Raw genomic sequence first — 24035 nt, 5'->3', positions numbered from 1 at the left:
TTGTTTTAAAGGCTAAATAGGGGTTTGTAGTATTTACTACGGTTGTTTCAATGGATTAAAGTACAACCTAAGTGTTAAATAGCTATCAGGAATATTTTATTATTATTATAATTGTCAATATCTAAATGCACTTCACTACAAAATCCCGGAACTACGATTTTTCTCTTTCATGAAGCGGATCCTCCCTTGTGTACGAGGAAGTTCCAGTGAATTCAAACTTCCAAATGCAATTACAAAGCATTTTACACTAGAAAATATTAGCAATGATGCAAGGGAGAGAATTTTACAAGGAAGATATCCAATGATTATATATAAAGAGAAATCTCGTAAATACCTTAACCAGAATAGGCAGTCGCGGGATCCAAATGAGTGATCTGCGGATTGCTGTAAATTCTGCGGAGGGGGTCTATGAGCTCGGATATTTAAAAACAAAATCAATAGTATTATGTAATTCATTTCACTTCACCAAATGCTTTATTTTCTCATAAATATTGCGAACTGCATTGACTCATTTTTTTTTTTTTTTTTCTGAGCAATATGATCAAAGTTACTTCTCATTATTCGTGACACGAGGGTGGGAGAGATAAAATTAAGACGTGATGTGGACATATCCCCATGAATTCAAACATTCGGATATATAACACACACAAAAACACAAATGAGAAAAAATCCTTCGAAGCTATCAAATCGTAGGTGCTGAGCCGGTTTACTCTGATACGCTTGCCATTCTTCTAGGTTCGATTCCTTGTGAAGATTGATTTATTCATCTCCACGGCATAATCATGAGACGCAAAAACAATACACTATATAAATTACGAGTACGTTTTGTCTTGTAATTAGCGGTGCTCACGAGCGGATTCACAATGCAAAGTGGTCACTGAATCTTTAGGGGCGTTGAAAAACCAAACAAGCAGATGAAACATTTGAAGCATTTTACAGCTAAAAAGTATAAATTACATTCTGTATAATTTATACACGAAAACACTTTTAAATCATAGACGTACCAAGGAGAGGAGAGGTACTGGAGATCAGACCCATTTAGTAACCTTAAAAATTGTAATAACTTTTTTGTAGGGCATGTAAATAAGAATTTTTGTTAAGGAATTGCCTTATGGATCTTGCGGAAGAAGGGGAGATCTCTGTTATCATGATTAAAACAGTTGAAAAGCACAATTATGGTTAAAAATAAGTACGTTTAATCTCTTCAAAGATCATATTTCAAATTGGGGTACACACTGTATGTATTTGTGTGTGTGCTCTGTGCACCAGTGTAACACTCCTTAACGGACTCGACCTTGCTCCAACGCTATCTATAGCAACTGATGGAATTAAGTCTAACCTAGCAACGAACGCGTAATCACTGCGTTGCGTTGCGCTGCTCTCCTTCTAATAGGTGCATCAGGAGCTTCCAGACAGTGACTGTCACGTTTTTCAATCACGTGACTTCCCAGTTTGCCTCACGACGCTGAGCGGACACCAAAAATTGGAATATTGACCGAGAATCTAACCTGAGGTCACGCGAATATGAGTCCAATGATCTAATTACTAGGCTATGGAGTTGGGATACACACTATATTTGATTACACTGCATAATATCTGCAGATTTTAAAGAATGAAATGAAATCTTTGAGTTTTACGTCCCACGATTATGCCGGTTAGGCTAAAGGAGACGGTGATGATGAGAAATGAATGAAATGGTGGAATGAAGAAAGTGGAAGGAAACGGGAGAACCCCGAGAAAACCCACGAGCACGGTGTTTGTCCACCACAAAGTCCACACGGCGCGAGCTGGGGCAGATATTAAAGAGTTGCTTGTGTTCTTAAGATTATCATTTTTACGGCACAGGAGGTAAAATTCACACTCTTGTTTCTAACAGTTTATTATTATTAATTTCTTTGTTCATTTACAATTTCTATTTTTTAGTTATTGTTTGTTTATCTTCTATTATCACACACAACTGCACAATTTCCGTTATTTATTTTAGTTTCCTCGTGGCTATATGGTTAATGTACGCGCTTTCGGCGCGGAAACCGGGGTTCGATTCCTGGTGGAGCTCATGTGGTTTGTATCCCACGTTAAGTTGTAGGTCCACGTCTCATATGGCCTTGGTGCCGAATGGGAGGCTAAACTCCAAATTAACCAATGTGGACAAACACCGTGCTCGTGGGTTTTCTCGGGGTTCTCCCACTTCCTTCATTCCACCTTTTCATTCATTTCTCATCACCACTATCTCCTTTAGCCTAACCGAGATAACAGTGGGACGTAAAATTCAAAGATTTGATTTCATTTCATTTCCAAATCACCCAACCAACCAATATTTTTATCTCATACTCAATCATTGTGCCACCTGTACTTCTATCAATAATCCGTTCTACTAATTTTATGCTGCTTCACTAAAATAACTTCACTATCAACCTAGGTAGCACTCTCATATTCTGCATTTTAGCCGAACTGGACGCTTTGCACCTATTTTTCTATTCTTTAATTTTTCATCTTTTCCTACTTCTCTTCCTCCTTATTTCATTGGTTTGTTGATTGATTGGTCGTGGTTTAACAACAACGTTAGCAGCTAAGGTATTTCTGACCGTCACGATAAAGCTAATGGCCGACACTGCTGCACATTAAAAATTCGTATCACAAGTTCGACAAAGAAGTAGTTCATATAAACTCTATAAATTAAGATATTAAAAAAATAAAAGACTATAAAAATTGAAATAAAAGACTATAAAAATTAACGCAAAGGTGGTTAAAAAGGCTTAAAGAATGAAAAACTAAACAGAAAATACATAATAACAAAATAATTATTCAAAAGAAGCTCGAATAAAAAAAATATAGAACGTTAACTATGCCAATCTCATGAATAAAGGTAAAAATATGGTCAATAACGATACCATTGCCCCCAGATAACATTACGATTCTTATACGTTCTCTGTGGTTTGAGTATTCTCGACATTCTGCTAGTGTGTGTCGAATATTTGGTGGGCCATTCACAATACGGATGATTAGCGTCATGAGCTAAATAGGAATGTATGAACTGAGAATGTGTATACGCAATCAAATCAGGATTACTTTGTGGCCACGTCTGCCAGTTGCCAAAAGGTTTCAGAGAATGGAGCTTATTTTCGTTGGCCTGGTTCTAATTTGCTAGTAAGTAAGAGTACATCCGTTAACTGAAACAGTTACGGAGATCCGAGCAAGGAAAAGGGTGCTCCGTAGCATCATCTGCCAATGCACTGTGCTTGACTGCTGTGGCAGCACGCTCATATCCTCAAATGCCGATGTTTCTTGGCATTCAGCAAACAACAAGTGCTAGCTGTAGCTGATGACATATCACAAAAATGTCTTTCACTAGGGGATTTTAGAAAAAGAAATTTTGCAGGCTTATAATAACTCTTTGTGAGTCTGCGCGGATACGTACATGATGCAACAAAAACTAAAGCGCGTGATCGAGAAGCTTAACTGATGTTAATTCAGCAGTTCTCATCTGTGAAAAATAAGAACAGAAGAAGCTGAGAACCGTCCGGTTTGGCGCTATGTTAAAATGCAGGGTCACATTGTCATATGGTAGTATTACCATGCTGTAAGTAGATTAAATTTAGTGGAGGAATATTAACCTAATGTGGCAGATCAATCGGTAGGAGCCACGAAAGTGAAGTAGTAATAAATGAAAAGAAAAATGACTATAAGGGGGAAAGGATTGTAAATTAATTAAAAAAAAAAAAAAATGTTTAAGAACAACGCGCCAACCAGCCCTGGTTTTCTAATTTATTTTATTACTGTTTACAGTATTTCTTCTTAACGCTTTCCATTCCGCTTTAATTTCCATCTTTTATTTATTATATTTTCTTATTTTTTTTAACACCAACTTTTTGTCGCATGTGACAATCTGTTTCAAGAAACGCCTAGGTAAGCTGGTATAAACCAGATATTTTTTATAATACTTTAAGCCAAAATAAATAAATTTAAAATTAAAGATGTCACAAATCATGTGTAGTTCATAGTGAAATTTCCTCATATCTCAAACCATCTAGAAGGTCTACAAGAGAACTCACGAAACATGAATGTAAATGACAATTACAATTGTATGGGCGCATGAGAGGGTGATTCAAATTAACAAAAAATTGGCTATTTACTAACGAATACTCCCTTGGAAAGCCTAAATATTTTTCAGACGTTTCGGAACTCAAAGATGGTTCCATCATCAGTGGCAAGGTGAAAAGGATTAAAACGGATAGGAGATAAAAGGTGTGAAACAAGGAACACATACCACTAGATTCTGAAATGTGACGAGCAGAGCGAAGTGCAAAAGGAGTGATGAATCGAGATAACGCGGTGCCTATGTTACGTCACTCTTGCCAGACTCAAAATATGCATCAAAGGTAGGTAACCAAATTCTATCAATTTTGCCAGTATCCAGATTTAAAGCAGGTTTGTATTTATGAATAAAGAATGATGAATATATGATGAAGATATTAATGAAAGATGAATTATATTCCTTGTTTTACACCTTTTAACTCCTACCCGTTTTAATCCTTTTCACCTTGCCACTGAGGACGGAACCAGCTTTGAGTTCCGAAACGTACGAAAAATATTTAGGTTATCTAAGGGAGGATTCATTGGTAAGTAGCCATTTTTTTTTTTTTTTTTTTTTTTAAATATGAATGTACGTAAATCTTTTATTAAAATCAAAAGTATTTTCTGCATATGTGTATGTACGAATGACTGAAAACCAGAGTCAATTTAAATGACTTGTATCTCTATTCATTTCTTTTACTTATTTTTTAAATAAATAAATAGATAGATTTTCAAAAAACAGTCTCTCTACTTCATTTCAATCTTCTACCCTGTGTTGCGTTTTTATATATATAAACCTGATACCGGATTTTCCGCCTTCGAATCTCTAATGTGTTCCTTTACTCAGACTTTTAAATTTCTTTTCGTTTTGTCTATGTGACTCTCTTGGCAAATGCATTTTATTTCATAAATACCCGATTGCTCATTGGGTTCTGTGTAATAACTCTTAAATTGGGTTATATTCTTTTCTAAAGTTTTAGGTGGTTTTAAAGGGGTACGTAAACCGTATTGTGTGTAAATTCTATTTAATGCATTTGTCAATCTAGGAAAAATAGGTAATCCTATCTATCTTTTATCCTTGATGTCGGTTTCGGTTTATCAGAACTTACATTTCTTTTAACCCGATTATATCAATTATTTAATAATGAAGCTGGGTATCCGTACAGACTGCCCCGCTTCATCAGGTATTCAATCTCTGTGTGTAAATCTGGTTTTTAAGGAAGTAAGACGTATGGCTCGCTCAAAGAAACTCTTGAAATTATTTGCTTTATACCTGCTGAATATGTAGATTTATAATGAATGTACTGAGTACCTACTGTTGGCTTGTTGTGGACACTTGTAATGAATTTGTTGTTATACCTTCTTATATTAAGGTCTAGACATGTAAAATTGCCGTCCTTTTCTTTCTCAACAGTGAATTTCAAATTCTTATGAATGTTATTTAATTCTTATAATAAGTAATCCAGTTGTGAATCGTTCTTGTACAAGAAAAGTACATCATCAACATATCTATAATATCGTATCGAACCAAGTTTCCGTTCTTTCAAAATTTGCTTACAACCATATGAAGTACAAGATTAGCTAACAAAATGGTGATAATGGGTTTCCCATAGCCAAACCTACAGCTTGCTGATATATATTGCCTTCGAATGAGAAAATACTGTATTTTAGGCAACATTCAAGAAGGTTAAGAATTTCATTCGCTTCTGGAGTACTGAGGTTTTTACTGTACAGGATGTTAGTAACCGATTCATAAACTAATCGCAAAAGAATAGACGGATACATGTCAACTACATTAATTGATGCCATTTTTATGTTATTTGCGTTAACTAAATTACAAATTTGTTGTTTAACCTCAATTTTTTTTTTTTTTTTTTTTTTTTTTTTTTTTTACGCAATAAGCGAGGGGAATATTCAAGCACTTAAAATAATTTACAAACCATTTAGCTAATTTACACGTGGGATGGCGTTGACCTGATATAATAGGCCTAACAGAACTTCTACCTTACGTATTTTTGGCAGGCCGTATATAATAAATATTCCGGGATTAGATATTTTAAGAGTTGTCCTTGTTGAATCATCTAAAATTAAAGATGTGGTGATGGTCTTATTGGTATGAGCTGTAACTTTTTGCAAGGGATTAGACTGCAATCGGACAAAATCACTTCCTTGCACTTTGTCAAAGATTTCTTTCCTTGTACATATCTTTTGGGATAATGACGTATTTATTCCCTTTATCTGCCTTAATACACCAGTTGTTATGTTCTGAAAGCCAGTTCTTGAAATCTTTCATAAGTCTATTGTAAAAATTCTTTTCCTTTTCTGCTTTACGGGAACTAGGAGTATTTAAACCTGTATGTATAGCGGCTATACAGTCAAATCTGAATTGTTGCCTGAAATTTTAGTCTAACATTTTAGCACCTATTTCAATGGATGCAATGAATTTCCCTATTGGAGGTTTGTTCAGATTGAGGCTAAACCTAAGACCTATTCTAAACAGAATTCGAATTTCAGGGTACTGAGCTTAAATTTTGAACGTACATATCAATGTCTTTACTTCCGTTTTATTTTTGTTTTTAGGATTCGTGTTCCAATTACTGCCCAATTTCTCCATTTTCTTTTTTAGCCTAAATTCTTTTCCTTTAATTACTCTATCCACTTTATATTGAAAAACTGTAAAATTTTGTCCAAAAAGAAGTTTGGACACATCTTATTAATCTTCACCCAAAGCTTGTAACATTCCTGATTCAAACGGTTTACTAGGACTTGTTTTTCTCTGATTGTTTCTCTTATCAATTTCTTTTGGGCTTGCTGTACAAACTTAGTCAGTCGTTACTCGTGATAGTGTAGCAAGCTTTCACTTAGCGAAGTTTGGAACGACTTTCGACTTTATACAAGATTTAAGAAAAATAATATCGCGAATTGATATTTCGAACCTTATCCCCTTGCTTTCATATTTGCGTGTTTCCACTTTTATTAGTGGTACGTCGAATTCAGACATTGTAAAACCACGCTCAGGAATTGTAACTGACTTTTTTATATAACCATTTTTGATAGTAAATAAGCTGGATGATTGAAACCTGATATGTTAGCAGTTATAATAGTGGTTTTAAATATGTTGTAAAAAACAGTCTTGACGTAAAACAACAATTATCATCATTTCTAAATGCCAATACCATTTTACTTGCCTCCATAGACGTTGTTGATATGTATCCGTCCATACCACTGGAACTTACTATCAATAGTACTCGATCCTGGTTATTACAAAATGGCGTTTCTACCTATGAAACTAATTTTTTATTACAATTACTTGAGGTTTGTTTAACAACTAATATATTCCAATTTGAAGATCATTACTTTTCTCAGAATGATAGCTTAGCCATGAGTAACACATTATCCCCAATATTGTCAAATATCGTTTTAAATCAGATTGAAACATCTATTTTACGGCAGGACACATTTAAATACGTTAGATATTTCCGTTATGCTGATGATATTCTACTACTTGTTCGCAACGAAAATACACTTACACAAATATTTGAACAATTCAATAATCAAGCATCCTAGGCTGAAGTTCACCCTTGAACGTGAATCTGATAACGGCCTTCCATTTCTAGACCTATTGATTACCCGATCACATAATAAATTTATTACAAAAGTATACCGAAAACCCAATGCAGGCACTACTTACATACATCAACAGTCAGCTCATCCGCCAATGTACAAGGCCAATATTTGGAAGAACTTCTTTTGTAGAGCATTATTAATTTGTGACGGTCAAAAAGATCTCAACAAAAAAAATACAGTTTTTATATAAAATAGGACAAGAAAACGGTTATAAGCTGTGTACTTTACAAAAATGGTTTAATCAAACACGTAGATCGCTGCAAGTCCCCAAAACAGTAACTTCCAAAGAAGCAAAAACTTGGATTGGAATTCCTTATTTTCCACAACTTTCAACAAAAATTCAATGTATTTTTGCAAAGTATAACATATCTGCTTCAAGTATTCCCCCCAAAAGTTTACAAAAACATCTCACTGGATTTAAAAGCTATTTTGTCGATCCATTAAATAAGGCAGGTATTTACCGCGTCCATTGCGAATGTCATTCCTCATACATTGGTCAAACTAAACATAACATTAACCCGCGTGTGAAGGGACATGTTAGACAATCAAAAAAGTCACATGAAGAAGGCATGTCGGGTTTAGCGCTTCATCTAAAACAACATTCACATAATATAAAACAGGTTAAGGTAATAGGTTCAGAAAATAAAATAATAAAAAAAAGGGGGGGAAATTAAAGAATCGTTCTTTATTCATAAATACAAACCTGCATTGAACCTTGATACTGGCAACATTGATCGAACTTGGGTACCTACTTTTGATGCATACTTTGGATCTGGCAATAGTGGCCTAACATAGACACCACGTTCTTTTTTATTCAGTTCATTCTTTTATCATTCTGCTCTATTCATCTCAGGATCTTTTTTGTACGTTACTTTTATATAGTACTTTTGTATAGTATTACTGGTTTTATTTCTTTTTTCTCCTTTCCGTATTAATCCTTTTTACCTTGCCACTGAGGACGGAACCAGCTGAGAGTTCCGAAACGTCAAAACCTTTAAATTTTTCAAGGGAGGATTCATTGGTAAGTAGCCAATTTTTTGTTAATATTCTCTAACTAGTTCACAGCAGCTTCTGTTCTTCTCATCAGTGTATCATGATCGATCGAAACTGGGATATAATCGTGACGATAAAACCAAAATATTCTTTATCATAAAATTGAAGTGCCGACTAGATAGAAAGTAAAAACGCTACCTGTTGTATTTTTTCCCTAAATACTAACTTACATCGCTGGGTTGAGTTGTTTACAGTGTGTGAGAACCTAGTTTCTATAGTTAAAAAAATCACACTAACAAAATCATACATTTTTTTTTAATGTTCAAGACTATAATTGTCTTTATTTTTTAAACAAACGAAACAAATCGTTTTATAGAGAAAATAAAAAAGTATAACGTGCCAGAAAAGCGCAAAACTGGCAACCCTATTTGAGTTGTAGATTCCGTTCTTCATAACTATGTTGTTATATATATATAAGGATGTTAAAGACAAACAAACTTTTTGTATCCATATATAAACTACATAGGTAAAGTAAATGCAAACAAAAAAAAAGTGCCAATCCTATGAGACGTACATCACGTGGATTTTGTAGGTACACAGACACTTTCCTTTTGGCAATGAGCTGTGGTTAACTGATGTAGCACAATGCGGCAGCTTCTGATGGTTTTCCCAATTCGTGAAGGTGATACACTGGACATACCGAATTGGTTCGTGAAGATGGATGTATGACCTCAGAATCTGGTACTATGGGGAGGCGGATCTTGGCTGATTTTGGACGCTTTTCAAACCTGCAGGAAATTTCTAGAAGCAACGAGTTGTTGTGCTGCGCTTTATTACATATTCCCCTTTCGCATGACAAATGTTTTGGGTTGCTGCCGCAGCGTTATGTCCCAGTTCGAGCTTATAGAATAAAAGTTAAAATATCACATATTTTTGAACACTCATCGTCATTGCCACTAAAAACTGACTAAAGATACTGACAAAGTGGCGGCCTTCGTGTTAAATAGTCTGCTTGCCACACTACCTCTTTGGTCAGTTTGACGTACTTACGGTCGGTCACGGCGTATACATGCGCCTGTTGTTTGGGTTGAGAAAATATTACGAGTCTTATGATTCACTTTTGCATAAATATTTCAACACCTGGAATCTAGGATAACCATTTTGGTTCAACAAAAATGCACCTGAATCGTTATGAAAATATTGAAATATTTGTGATTGAAAAGGAGGATTTATTTTTAACAACATGATTTTTCTACTAAGAAGTAGAAGTATGACTACTTGAATCTCTGATAGTAGCCGTTCGTACCACATTAAGTACTTGACATGCACAATTTGTCTAGTGAGAACTAAACATATACGAGCACATATTACAAAATCAGTAGAAAATTAAGTACTATTTACATCTGAGCATTTTACTATAAAATCTACAAAAGAAAGCTATACAATCGGTCAAGAAGCAATAAAAACTCTTTTCTTCAATCTCAATGTTTAAAATTAATCAGAAGTTGGCTACATTGCAGAAGAAATATATACGCAGGTATTTCCTCTTCAGTAACTAAGGTCCGTTTCAAACTGGCACTCAGTACCTAGTTCAACAGCGAGGAGAAAATCTATACCAAGACTCTCTCTCTTGTAATTGTGTTTACTGTGACGTCTTCCATAAATCTTTCTGGCCTTAACTACAGGATCGCAATATTTTAAAGTAAATATTACCACACTAAATTATCGAACTTGAGGAGTTTGATGGAATAAGGGCATAAGCGAGTTTACGTCCTTTTTGCATCAAACGCATTTGTGGCTTTTGCCATGCTTGTTTAGCCTCCTGGTAACATTTCAATTCAATATCGGAATAAAATGCTGCATATTACATTGTTTTATGTAAGAAAAAAAAAAAAAAACACTACTTAAATTGTCAACATCGTTTTTCTCCAACTGCATGTTTCCGACTTACGCCCTTATTGCATCAAACTCCTCAATTGTCTCTTGTGAAATTTAAAGTTCGCATTTTTTTTAACGTATTTTAGTACGGAATTGTAGTATGTTGATAAAGGAAAAGTATTATGTGAATGTATTTTAGTACACAGGACGAGTTTCACATACCGTACCTAAAGAGCCACTTACGTTACACAGGCATTTAGATAAGTACTTTGTTTATATAAAATGTGTCTATCGACATTGTAATCTATTTCTACTTACAATGAATATGTCTGCACAGTATTGTAGTACATGATATAATACATACCAACTTTACCATCTCGAAGGATTTCCTTAACATATGGCTGTACACTTGTATGAAAAGCGCTCAGTAAGTCTTCATTTCTTACGAATTCATTCATTGTTCTGAAATATGCTCTTCACGAAAGTCTAAACTCCTTATAGAGTGAAAACCTGAAAAGGAAATAAAGGAAGTTTGAAATATCGTTTTTATAAATACTAAATAATTTAAAATCTTACGTCAATAAAAAAATCTAAATGTATGAAAATATAATGCAGATGTACTGAAATCATTAACATTATTTTTCTTAGCCACATACAGATTAGAGATACACTGAATATTAAATATTTCATACCATCAAAGGATGATCAAGGAGTATGGTATTGCGGAACAGGCCAAATTTTCGATACAGTCTTATTCTGTTTATGTTCATTCAGCAACTTAACTATGACAAGTACAATTTAAAACGGGTTACAAGCCATTGTATTAAATGCACCCCTAGCATTGATAGAATCCAGGACCTGCAAACAATTCAAGATACAAAGTTCCTTGAAATGAACGCAAGCATTATAATGCTGCCAACCATGTCACTTCCGTAACTACTGTAATGTCAGATTATTTAACTTAGTCAGTGTTCTTGCTTGAAAACTATGTGAGGAATAGGAGCCTATAACACAAACGAAGGTACATCTTCGATTCATCCAAAAGGGAACAAATCGTGATGATAAAGTTAAACGGAAACGTAGTGTTGCGACTCTCTCTTTTACGGCCCATTATATTTTGCATTTGAACGGTCTTTCCGTGTTACGGCAGTCCCCACTATTTCTCTTGCTATTTTAATCTCTCTATTATTCGCTTTATTCTCTGCCTCTTTTAGACGTGCGAATGCCTCAAAAGACTGAGATAAGAGAGCCATACTCGTTTTAAGGCGAATCCAGGATCACTATGTGTAACCATGGTACTTAAAACAATCGGAAATCAAGAAGGACAATGTCCTTAGGCAACATTCTGGTTGCGTATTCTTTGTGGCTGTGTAAAGAGCATGTTTCGACATCCTCATGATTCGCCTTTGTTAATGTTACGTACCCCTATTCAACTGATTAAACATTTAATCTAACTCAGATTAAGTGTAGACAGGTATGGACATATAATACTAACTACTACGTTATATTTTTCTACCAAGAACGATGTAACAAGTAATATTACGTAATAAAAATGGAGAAATTTTCACCGTCAAGTTAAAATAATAATAATTGCATAAAATGTACCAACTCCTCAACTGGTGAACTGGTGAACTCACATGCCATGTTAAAGAGTGAGAAGTAAATTACACATGGGAGATTAAAAGATAAAAGACAAAATTGAGACACTAGCATCTGTAGGACTTAAGAATGTGCAATATCTAGCTGTCACGGTTCGCATAGTCCCATGTAAGCTCAATATATATTTTTTAACGAAACTTCCATCAGCATTACTTTTCTTCCCACGCTAATCTCACATGGCCAAACCATTTCAGTCGTGTCTCTTGTAACTTTTCCTCCATGTTTACAACTTTTACTGTACCTCTTATTCGCTCACTCCTGATTCTATCTTTAGTTAATCCACACATCCATCTAAGCATTCTCATTTCGTCATCTTCTGTTTGTATGGCATACACCACTCCTGGTTTGACCATGTCTTAAATTTCCTTTCAGCTTAACTGCGATCTTATTACAAAAGTCTCCTGCCATTTACTTCCAATATTTCCACTGAATTATTACTAATTTCTCTATCTACATTCCTCATTAATCTACGATCGATCCTAGGTATTTCATATAGTCTACTCTTATAATGTGTTTTCTCCGGGTATTCAGGTCAGGTGCTACTTTTCTCTGTATTACACTTCATATACTATCCTTCTTTTGATTAGTTTTAATATTCTTTACTCTCGAGTTTTAGACCATTGTTCTTCTCGGTTTTCATTCTTAGCAAGGATGGCCAAAACTTTCAGGAATCGGAAATTTCACTTTCCGGAATTCGGAAAAATTCAGGATTTTTTCCGACATCGGAATTTTCCGAAATCCGGATTTTATCCGAATTCCGGGATTTTTCCGGTTTTACTTTAAGGATTCTGGAAAGTAAAAAATTCAGGAATTGGCCATCCCTACTCTTCGCACACAGAACAATGTCATCTGTGTAATAATACATCATGATGTTTCTTCTCTTATTTATCTTATTACATCAATCAACATACTGAATAAACATGGGCTCAAAGCTGAGCCTTGCCCTTCAAAATGTTCTGATTCCTCCACCACTGCTTCTAAGGCTTGCTCTTAAGACTCTGCACATTTCGTTTATTAATCTTCTTTTTTTATGCTTTTCTCTAAGGTTTCTTCATACTTCTTACCTTGAGACTCTTATCGTGCGCTTCCCACGTGTATAAATATCAGATGCAATTCCTTCTGCTTTTCTCCGTTATTTGCCTTCATTCAAAGATGGTATCGGTTTTCTTTTATCTGGCACAAAGCCAAACTGATCTTTTATTACCGCAGCTTCACCTCTTGAACCTCCCTTTATAACTCTTTCCAACATTTTCATAGTATGTAGAATTAGCTGTGTGTCTGTAATTCTTGCAAAACTGAGCACCTCGTTTTCCTTCATGAACTGGTACAATTGTACCTCACCATTTATCCGGAATTATCTTCTGAGCATATATATTCATCGCCAAGTGTCGTACTATTTCAACGCAATCTTCACCGAAAGCCTTCCAAGCGTCCACTAAGATTCAACTTAGCCACTAAATTTCCCGTTCTTTACTTTCCTTAAGGCTTTCTGAACCTTCCAGGTATCTCAAATAGTTCTACTTTGCCATCTTTACTCTTCTTTATTATTTACTTCCTTTGTTCTCTCTTTGCAATATTCCTCTATTTTTTCTCTTGATCTGCTTCAGTTGAGTATATGTCTTGTTGTGTTTCGACGTCTTGCGAAGTTACTGTATATATTTCTTCAGTCATTTCTTAGTTTTCAAATCTACCGTGTTAATTTGTTTCAATGCAGTATTTCAAACGCATGCAATAGATCAGGGGGAAATATTAAAGACTAAGCATACATGCATGGCAGTGCAGATAGTAATGTACATATGATTTATAACCACAATTAGTAATAAACTAAATCACTAATATGCTTTTGATTAGCTTTCTATTTTGTTTTCTTCTTTACCAGGTAGTTACGTGGTGCTTAAAATTTCGCACAAGATACATACGCATTGCCAAAAGAACAGTGAAAAGTGTAAGCATATGAAGTGAAATAAAAATGAAATTAAGTTTAAGTTCAATCTTCCACGATTATGACCTTTAGGCTAAAGGAGACAGATGATTAATTAAAGTAAATGCTCGTGAAATTAAACTTTTTGTGTTCTCCCACTAGGAATAGAACTCGGCACCACGTGCACCATTGACGCACGCACTAGCTACAAGAACAGTAGGGAGGACTAAGCATAAGAAGTATACACGAAGAAAGTGTCAACAAACATTCCCAAGATATAAAAATTCCGTAGTGTAAAGTAGATGCTAGTGTTGACATTGTAAAATGGACAAAATGTTTGTAAACTAAAACTTCGTGCTGGACAGGACGCTAAGCTCCAAATCAACACATACCCAGTAGAAGTGGAATGTAGAAACGTAAATCATAGTTTTTATGGAATGTAAATTTCCAAACATATGAAAATCTGTGCGTATTTGATGATCAGGCGCCAAGAAAATAAATGTACAGAAGATATTAGGATACTATTTTCACTAAGAAACGTGATGACGAAGTGTTGTATTAACACTCCCCTCCCCCCTCGTTCCATTCTTATTGTGCACGAAAAGGAGTGTTTACTTTCTTACTTCTAGTCGCTACCCTGTTCTTTCAAAAGTGGAAGGGTTCCAAGACTGAAAAAACAAAAAAAAGCGCAAAACAGTTGTAAAATCCATCATTGCAAATCTTTTCCAAAAGGTACACAGATAATTAGAGAAACTGTATTTATCCATCTCTTCTGGTGTGAGATCGTGTAAGTTCCGCACAGTTTAAAAATGCAAGGCAAATGTGTACAACAATGAAACCAAGGTGAATACAAAAGTTACGGGAAAGAATTTCCTGCTTATCCAGAACATATTTTCCCTGATATGTAGTTAGTCACAGATGTTAATGAAAAAGCAAGGCCAAGACAAAGTTACAACAATAATACATAAGTAAAATATATTTTTCCTGATCAATTAGAATTATGAATAGCCTGAAACCAAATACAACATATTTTATTATGGAATTACAGAACACTGACCTAATAAAAATTTCAGCACAAAGCACGAAATTAAACATCTTTTCCTGAAACTTTAATGCATAATATTAGTAGCATATGAAAACAAAAGGACATAGTGAAACACTTATCGAAAAAGGGTGTATGTATGTACATAAAAGTGGATGCAGTATATTAATGACAATCTTCAAAAAAGAAATCAACAATATTGTGTAATTCAGTTCACTTCGTCAAATGTTTTATTTTTTCGTCAATACTGTACGCCCAAATTCTATTATTTTAATCATCTTAACTCACTCAGAATGATTCTTATTTTCGTCTCTTCAGTTTTCTTCTTCTTCTTTTCCTCTTCCTCTCGTTGTTGATTTGTTGTTTCTGCAAAACTAATACAAGCATTTCGTGCATAATGAATAATGGATTTCCTTATGAACAGTTTCTTAAGGCCAGTAGAAGCAGCTACTGAATCGTACATAAATTTGAGTGCTAATAAAGGTTGTTCACTTAAACTATCTGCTACACATTCCGCAATTCGACTGAAAATCCTCTTTCTACATTTGAATTTTCATGAGAGAAAATGAAAATTTTAACCTAATCTCTTAAATCATTATATTTATTCTGAAGTACCCAAATTCTTTAGCCAAGAGTCATTCAAACATTGACATTCACTCCAACAGCAGATTCTGCAGAAACTTAAGATCCAAACACGAAAGACAGAAGTCAATTTACAATTTAAAGGCGACTTCTTCAGAAGTTTACGAACAAATTCCTGAAGATAATGTTTGCAATTTTGGTAAAAACCCAAAATATATACAGCCGTTATTGGTTGACATTTCTTAAAGGCTGTGTGTGTAGCGAACTTAATGTTTTTTTTTTTTTTTTTTTATTTTCTTTCTTTAAATACACGATCAGGATTTTCTTTATTTTTCACACCAATTTGTATATATGAATTCGAAGAACTAAAGCTGATTTTACAACCTTATATTGTGTCACACATTTTATCACGTCCAATAAAATGTTTCAAAGAAATGTACTAAGAGGAGAGTCAATCTGAAATCTGTAAGCCAGCAGGAAGCAAGGAAAGTCCTTCAGTCAGTAAGGAAAGGCTCTACTTCTGAAACAAGTGCTATTAAACAAACAAAAAGAAAGAAAAAAAAACTTTCTTCCAACTTATCTGATACGATTTGAGAACTCGAAGAGCTGGAAGCCTTCTTATCGTCTTTCCTGGCATCTTGAATACAAAACGGAAGATGAATATAAAACATATATAAATATCAATGACTCGCTCGGTAACACTACTAGTCACAAACAAACACAGAGCACTACTACAAAATTTTCCGAGCTTTTATACGATTGTACTCAGCAAAATGTGCTGGAACATCCTTAAAAAGCTATGCACGGCTCATAGATATTCAACGATACTTTCAGATCTTCACCAGCAGTGCGCATTCATGTCAATAAACTTTGAATACACCACAGTGTATTTTGTAGTGCCATCTTTTACTACGAATGACTGAAAACTATTTTGTTTTGTTCCCGAACTCGTATCCACTTGAATCGTAGAATCCAGATTTGAGCACGCAACATCACCAGAATCTTTAAATTATGTATAGATGAGGTACAAATAGTATGGCACTCCACGTCATAAGGTACTGGCATTTTTTGATGATTCACAAAGGCATAACTGTTCCTCATATTAAAGTCGCGGCTATCTGCATATGCCTTTTACCTTTCATGTCACTTATTAATGCTTACCATACAATGTTACTAAGCGAAAAGATGCTCCGGCAAATATCACTGGGAGCAGAAAATTCGTAACCTGATACTTCCTGAATCTATGATTAAGAATTATCTAACAACCAGGAAGGATCTTGGAATACTTGGGAACTTTCACCCATGTTATTTGCACAGAAATACTAGATACAGCGAGGACCACAATTACAACATCTTTTCACTTTCTACTCTGCCTCTGGAACTTGAACAACAATGCCAAACCCGCAGAAGGCTGTAACTATGTAGTCCGCTCCTCGACTGCCTTCCGATTTAACAACATGCTGTCATAAATAAAAGCCTGTTGTTAACGATTATATTAAATATTTTTCTTCTGCCACGTACAGCGCTTCGATTTACTGCATCAAGTTGCAGTTGCTACTTCTTTTCCTTTTTGGGGCACAACTAGTTTTTGTATTTAGTCTAAGCGTATTAGCACTGTTATGTTTCGAAGATACAAAATGAAAATCATGAACTAAAACACAAAACAGTGAAAATGATCACGCGCTTAATACACTAATTATAAAGTTGCTATTTATTCATTTGGAATTTCTTGTAATACTATTTTTATTACTGTGTATTAACTATTAGTTTCACACAGTTGGGTATTTTCAAAACTCTATTTTCCAGCAACGAATACTATTGCGAAAATAAATTAAATTCCTCACGAGAGAGAGCGAGCAGAGAACAGCTTATTCTGAGAAAATTAAAATTGCATCCCTAAACATTACACGGGTGAAGAAGTCAATCATTGCAAATTCATAGCTTCACAATTCCCGAAGGCGTTTTACGATTATTGATAGACGAAAACTAAATGTTTAACATACATACTTTACATCAAAGCATTAGTTCAATGTCCCACAGACGAGATAGTAATATCTGAGTTAATGATGTAAGAACGAAAGGAATGTGAGGAGGAAACGGAAGAAATCCGAGAAAACCCACCCATTCGGCGTTCATTTACCATAAAATCCATATCGTCCATCCATACTAGTAATTTGAATACATAAATGAAATATGAAATCTTTGAGTTTTACGTCCCACAGTTATGCCGGTTAGGCTAAAGGAGACGGTGATTATGAGAAATGAGTGAAAATGATGGAATGAAGAAAGTGGGAGGAAACGGGAGAACCCCGAGAAAACCCACGATCACGGCGTTTGTCCACCACAAAGTCCACACGGCGCAAGCTGGGATCGAACCAGGGATCCCAAGCACCGGAGGTGAACGCTCTACCACTGAGCCCCCGCGTCCCCAATTTGAATACAGAAACTCTGTTTCCAGACATGAACGCTCTACCGACTACACATAGGAATTCCGTGCCACAGAATTTGTTTTAGCATCAACACGCAAAATATTTCAAACGCCACTCTGTCGCCACTTTGAATATTAAATTAAAAAAAAAACATTGTTTTACCTAGGTTTTATTGCACTTTACCGCTGTAGTTCTTGATCTAACTTTCTTAGGCGTATATAAGGTTAGTATAGCTTAAGTAGCTTAGGTTAGCTCATCATATAGCACCGAGACTAGATATCGGGATATTCATCAGACGTTCCTGGATATCTTACGGAAATCCAGATATACACCCCAGATATATAATCCCTAAAGAACTTTCTGCTGAATTCCTGGAGAATATTTTTGTTCTTCTTGCGGGATAATAACAATACGAATTTTAAATTGCGTGGATATTTCCATTAGCCTTAAAGATTCTACTCTGATTCTGAATAGCCTGGGCAGATATGGGACCTGTAGAACATCCCATGGACATCTTGTACCATGCAAGGTAGCTTTGTTAAACCAAAAACTATCGTGCAGCTTCTCGAATACGACTTTTCAAAGTAATAACAATTTTTTTATTCGAAAATACGTCAATTATAGTTGTTATACTTGTGCATACATAAAGTAAATCTGAACCATAACTAGTTTACATACAACTTTGGCTTAAATCAAATTTAAAATTTCCTCCCTTATTACTAGATATGCGTACATTTTAATTAATAAAGCAGTGAGCTTTCAAGCCTGACAAAACGTACTGTACCGTTAGTGCACCCACTATGACCTCACTACGAGTTGAGTATGTCCCAACATTAAAGCTTGTAATTACTAAATCTACAGTGATTATTGTTAGTCTCATGCCTACATTTTCTATAATTCTGTTAATTCTCTGTAATTTTTTCTTGCCATTTGCGGTACTTAACCTTATATCATTTCTGGAATATGGTTGCATGCACATTATAAATTTGTAATACGTAATCGTTGGGTAGCATCCCTGTAAAGGTACAATCCGCGGCAAAAAACCTGCAACATGAGCATATAAGTTTATTGTGAAATGACGAAGTCTTTTGCTTCAAAATAAGTGTGCACGGGAGGAGGCCGACGTTTATCCTGGCGTGATTCGTTCCACTTAGACGTTATGTTCATTCTCTGTGCTGTTAGGCGTGGTTTCACAATAAACTTACAACCTCATGTTGCAGGTTTTTTGCCGCGGATTGTACAATCTTGTTATTAAAAAAAAGAAAAAATGGAACCCTATAATCTGGCAACTGTTCTTAGAAAGTTCTAACATGTTCACTCCAAATACAGACCTCAACTAGCCAAAGAAAATCCACATTTTTCTAATTTGATTCCAACTGTAGATGTAAGTACAGGGACTTTTAAAGAAAGACTGGTGGCTATGTTTACCTGAACAAAACCTTATAAATATATAAAATATATACAAGGGAGTCGATTTTGTGAAAAAGACAGAATGCATGTCATGAAATTCTAATAGGTCCCTTATTGTACATCCACACACGGAGATTTACAAGAGGGGTTCAACTGTAAATTTATTGCACATACTGTCTTTATCATTAAATCTACTCTATATATATCTAAGACTGAAGAAATAGGGTACATTCATAAGAAACGTGATTTACCTTATACTTTAATTGTATATTTCCATCCGAGCTAGATTTTTTTTTCTGCGTTACCGAACCCTTACCTTCTTACCTTTACATCTCCAATTATGGTTCCTATAAAACACAACTTTACGCAGATTATTCCGTAACTTTATTCTGGTTATTAAATTTTACCTATTGACTAGTTTTTTTTTCCCCGACATAGTGAGTAAACTGCTAAAATTTACAATGACAATCAATACGCGAAACTTCATAATCGAAATCAAACTATGGAATACTCTGTGCAAAATTATATTTTGTAAGAACGCAATTGGAAGTATAAAGGAGCTGGTGACTCTGAAAGAATTAATGAAAGAAAAAAAATGATGAATATGATCCCAGGGTGCCTGTAAGTCCTATTCTTACAATGTTTAAGATTCGCCTTTTATACAGGTGGTGTTCCATTTGGTGCAAGTTAATTTCATGACGATTTAAAGGTTATAGCTATAAATATAATGCTTCCTCAGTAAAATTAGACCTTACACATCCTTTAGAAAAACTGTTATCCCCTTTTACAAAATGCTACGCACCAATTGAGTATTAATTTACACTTGGGAACGTAGACCAAACAACGACAAGTACGAAAGAACAGGCACAGGCACCAACCTGTGCTGGGCAATCAATATAACCAAAAAATCAATCTATTCCAATGCAAGGCAAGGCGAAGCTGGTGAGCTGTCGCTAATTCAGGGGTGCGTCCATAGGCAGCAGACGCAAAGTGACAGTGGGTATTCGCATAAACGACGACAAGTGCGAACAATTCATGTTAGAAGACAAGTAAGACTTCATAAACCTGGTTCTGAAAGGACGAAGTTCGTGGGGCTTCCGGACAGTGCAGTAGCAAAGCGACCGTGGATATGTGCGTAAACTAAAATTTCTTTACAAACTACAATATATGTCTCCTCATTCCGCAAATAACTTCATGAAGCTATACACGATATCTCTTAGCTTGGTTTTATTCCCACATTCACTACTTGCAAACACAATCTTCAGGCAATATATGTGTAAATACCGCTTGGACATTTCTATGGTTCCGGTTCATGAGTTAACACAACTCCTCCAAGTTTATATACTATGTATAATAAGTTATCATATGGAAAATTCTTGGTGCTGGTCAAGGTTAGGCACGCCACATTTTGGAAAATTTTTAAAACTCAGTATGGGAAGACATATTTATAAGGAAATTACTGCAGGCAGCAGAATTAAAGACAAGGTATTAAAATAAAAACCGACATATGAACATACTTAAAATCTTGTTTCACTGTAGCGTCATCATGTACTTTATGACAACACTAAAACTCGCATCGGCACTGAATTCGAACACAACACGAAACATTGTGGGAAAAAATGCGGAACGAATTCAACAATTCTTCGCTGGATAGGGAGAGAATTAGGGCACAACATTACGAATTATGAGAAAGCAAATGGTAAACAAACTCAAACGTTTCGGATGTTAAGAGCAGGGTTGGCTGGTTTAAACCAAGGTGGTTTAAACCAGCTGGTTTTTTCAAAAAAAAAAAAAAAAAAAACTGGTTTAAACCAAAAAACAAAAAAATGTTCGTAAAAGTGTAAATGTTTGTAAAATCTTGATGAACACACATTTGTGGGTTATCACGTTTCACTCCCGTATATTATTCGTATTATATTCAGACCTAAATTCCCCATTCATTACTCAAAAAGATTATACATACAAAAGCAACTTTTTTTTATAAGTTTATAAATGTTTATTTTGTGATTTTTTTGTAGTTGTTATTATTATGTAATTGCAATCGAAGAAAAATTCTAAATATTGTTTCGTTTCAATGTTTACTATTGATAAAATACATCGAAAATGCCGTACTTTTTTTGTATGTGTGTGTGTGGGGGGGGTCATACAGATTCCACGAGAGGCATTTAGTGAAATAAGTATCTTTGGTATCTATTTATGTATAAATGAGTCTGAGCCAAAGTGGACTCAAATAATTCGTATCTTTATTCACTTTTCTTATTAATATGCAGATTAAGTCGGTGTATTTCTTTAATTTGGACCAATAAAAGTCGTTGTTAACTAACTTGAACTAAATTAGTTCTTCTGTACTCCGTAGTACTTTGAAATTGTTCATATGTAATTCTGTGTAATGGTTTCACTTGTGCAACTGTTTATCTTTTGTCCTTCTGAAATGATTCTTGACAGTTATATTAAGAAGCATGTAAAGATCAGTACAACGTTTTTTTTTTTTTTTTTTATCAGGATTCCTTCGTGAGTGAGTCGGCAGACGTATCGCATTTGTGGCCAATTAGTCCTGGTTCCGAGTTCAAATGGAGGACAATTTCTCTCGGATGTAACTCGAGAAGAGGTTTTTATTCCGCTTTAAGCTTATGTGACCCCTTCCAGCGTAACCCGGTTGTTGCATAATAACATCAAGGCAAAGCAAACTTATTTCTGTCCATATATGATATGAATATATAGAGCAAATTTTTTAAACCATAAAAACCTGGTTTAAACAAAAAAGAACGTTTTTTTTGTTTTTTGTTTTAATAAAAACCATGGTTTTTGCCAACCCTGGTTAAGAGTGCAGTGTTTGCGCAAAATTGAATACTAGAAAATTTAAAAAATGAACTAGTTAGCTGATATTAGCCTAGTTTCCATTAACATGTAAAATTAAAAGAAAACTTGTATTTTTCAAATGTTGAATAAAGCAAGTCCATGGGGAAGGCATTATCATAAAGTTTCTCAACACCGCACGAACCAAAGACTGGTAGGAAAAAGCTGCCATTCACAAAAGGAATAGGAGGGAAAAGGAGGCACTGACAAAGTATATAATTCTGACAGTGGCATTCGCACTGTATCGCCAGACCACACTTAAATTAAAAGAAAAAAAGTAACAAAATGTATTACATTTGGTTAGATTACATTACATTACTTTACGGTAGGTTAGCTTCAATTACAAGTCAGTTACCTTCAAAACAGAAGCGTGTAAACTTTGACAATTTGGAATAGAAAATTACTATTTGCGTATAAATATGTGTTCGGATGTATGACAAAAACAACAATGGAAAAAAATCAAACCAATATGTGCTAGTTGGACATTAAAAAGCACGAATGACTACTCTAAACGAGTCAGAGTAGTGCAAAGACAGAGTGCGTCAGAAGGAAGCAAACGAGTGAACAACGGTAGTGAAAAAATGTGGGATTTGACAATGATACGAGTTTCAATAGGACTTGTCATGGTTTCATACTAGTAACGCTCCACCTCTAAACAGTACACCGTGTCTTTCACACAATTTCAACAACCGACGTCACGATATGGCAATCTTGACCTAATGTGCCATTTTCGTAATGCCTTTCCTGCCAGTATCATAAATGAAGTGTACCTCTACGCCAAATAGTCCCATCCGCGTCCACATACAGTGCTGCGTACATCAAAAATAGCCTACAACAAACCACTTTCTTAACTTGGAACTATATCCCTCACCTGATTTCACTCACTTTTTCTTACAAATCAAAATAAATCCTCCAATTCATCCGGTAAATTTCCAAAAATTGGTCCGGCGATACAGCCATGTTCCGTTAAGGGGGTCCAGAACTAATCTAACCTAACCTGAACCCTCTTAAACTAATCTAACCTAACCTGACCTGACCTAACCTAACCTAATATGACGTTATATTATGTAATCAAACGAAAATCAATAGAAAGAAGTGGTGTCAAAGACACTGGACCCCCTTAACGGAACATTGACCCAGTATTTAACGGCAAGGTTCTAGAATACAGGTCCCCCTTCGCATTTAGCTGTAATAAAGACAGAAATAACGAGCCCTGCAGGGCTCTAAGCCGCCTTCAATCGCTGACGCTCGCTCGGCAATATATGAATTTATAAATATTAATCTTTGGTACAGAAAGGAACCAACCTAGCTACTAACCTATATGGGTGGGGAAACCTATGTTCTAGAACAAAAATGAAATGAAATCTTTGAGTTTTACGTCCCAGGGTTATGCCAGTTAGGCTAAAGGAGACGGTGGTGATATGTGATGAATGAAACGGGATGTTCTAGATCCTTCTCGTACGGTACTTAACCCTCTGATAGTAGTCATCTAGCAAACGTTGTCTTTTCGTATACCCACCTTCCACCATGCCCTTACTCTCTACGGACATAGGGGTGCACCCGT

The 24035-nt window shown here is 35.2% G+C and overlaps 1 protein-coding gene across 3 annotated transcripts in view; it reads right to left on the bottom strand.

Annotated features, from left to right (window-relative positions):
- LOC145686370 (BRISC and BRCA1-A complex member 2-like) overlaps window positions 1-24035 on the bottom strand; it is a 39641-nt gene that overhangs the window by 14525 nt on the left and 1081 nt on the right. For 2 of the 3 annotated variants that reach the window (XM_081759636.1, XM_081759634.1), the window contains exon 2: window positions 10937-11082. In XM_081759636.1, the coding sequence (XP_081615762.1) occupies window positions 10937-11030 (94 nt within the window). In that variant the 5' untranslated portion in view covers window positions 11031-11082. Of the gene's footprint in view, window positions 1-10936; window positions 11083-15482; window positions 15569-24035 lie in introns of all 3 variants that reach the window. The other variant, XM_081759635.1, reaches the window with a different exon arrangement.

Source organism: Thermobia domestica, chromosome 5 (genome assembly GCF_964235325.1).
Source record: "Thermobia domestica chromosome 5, izTheDome1.hap1.1, whole genome shotgun sequence".
Classification (NCBI taxonomy): domain Eukaryota; kingdom Metazoa; phylum Arthropoda; class Insecta; order Zygentoma; family Lepismatidae; genus Thermobia; species Thermobia domestica.
The sequence above is the reverse complement of the archived record's forward strand: the minus strand, read 5'-3'. Positions and strand labels throughout refer to the sequence as shown.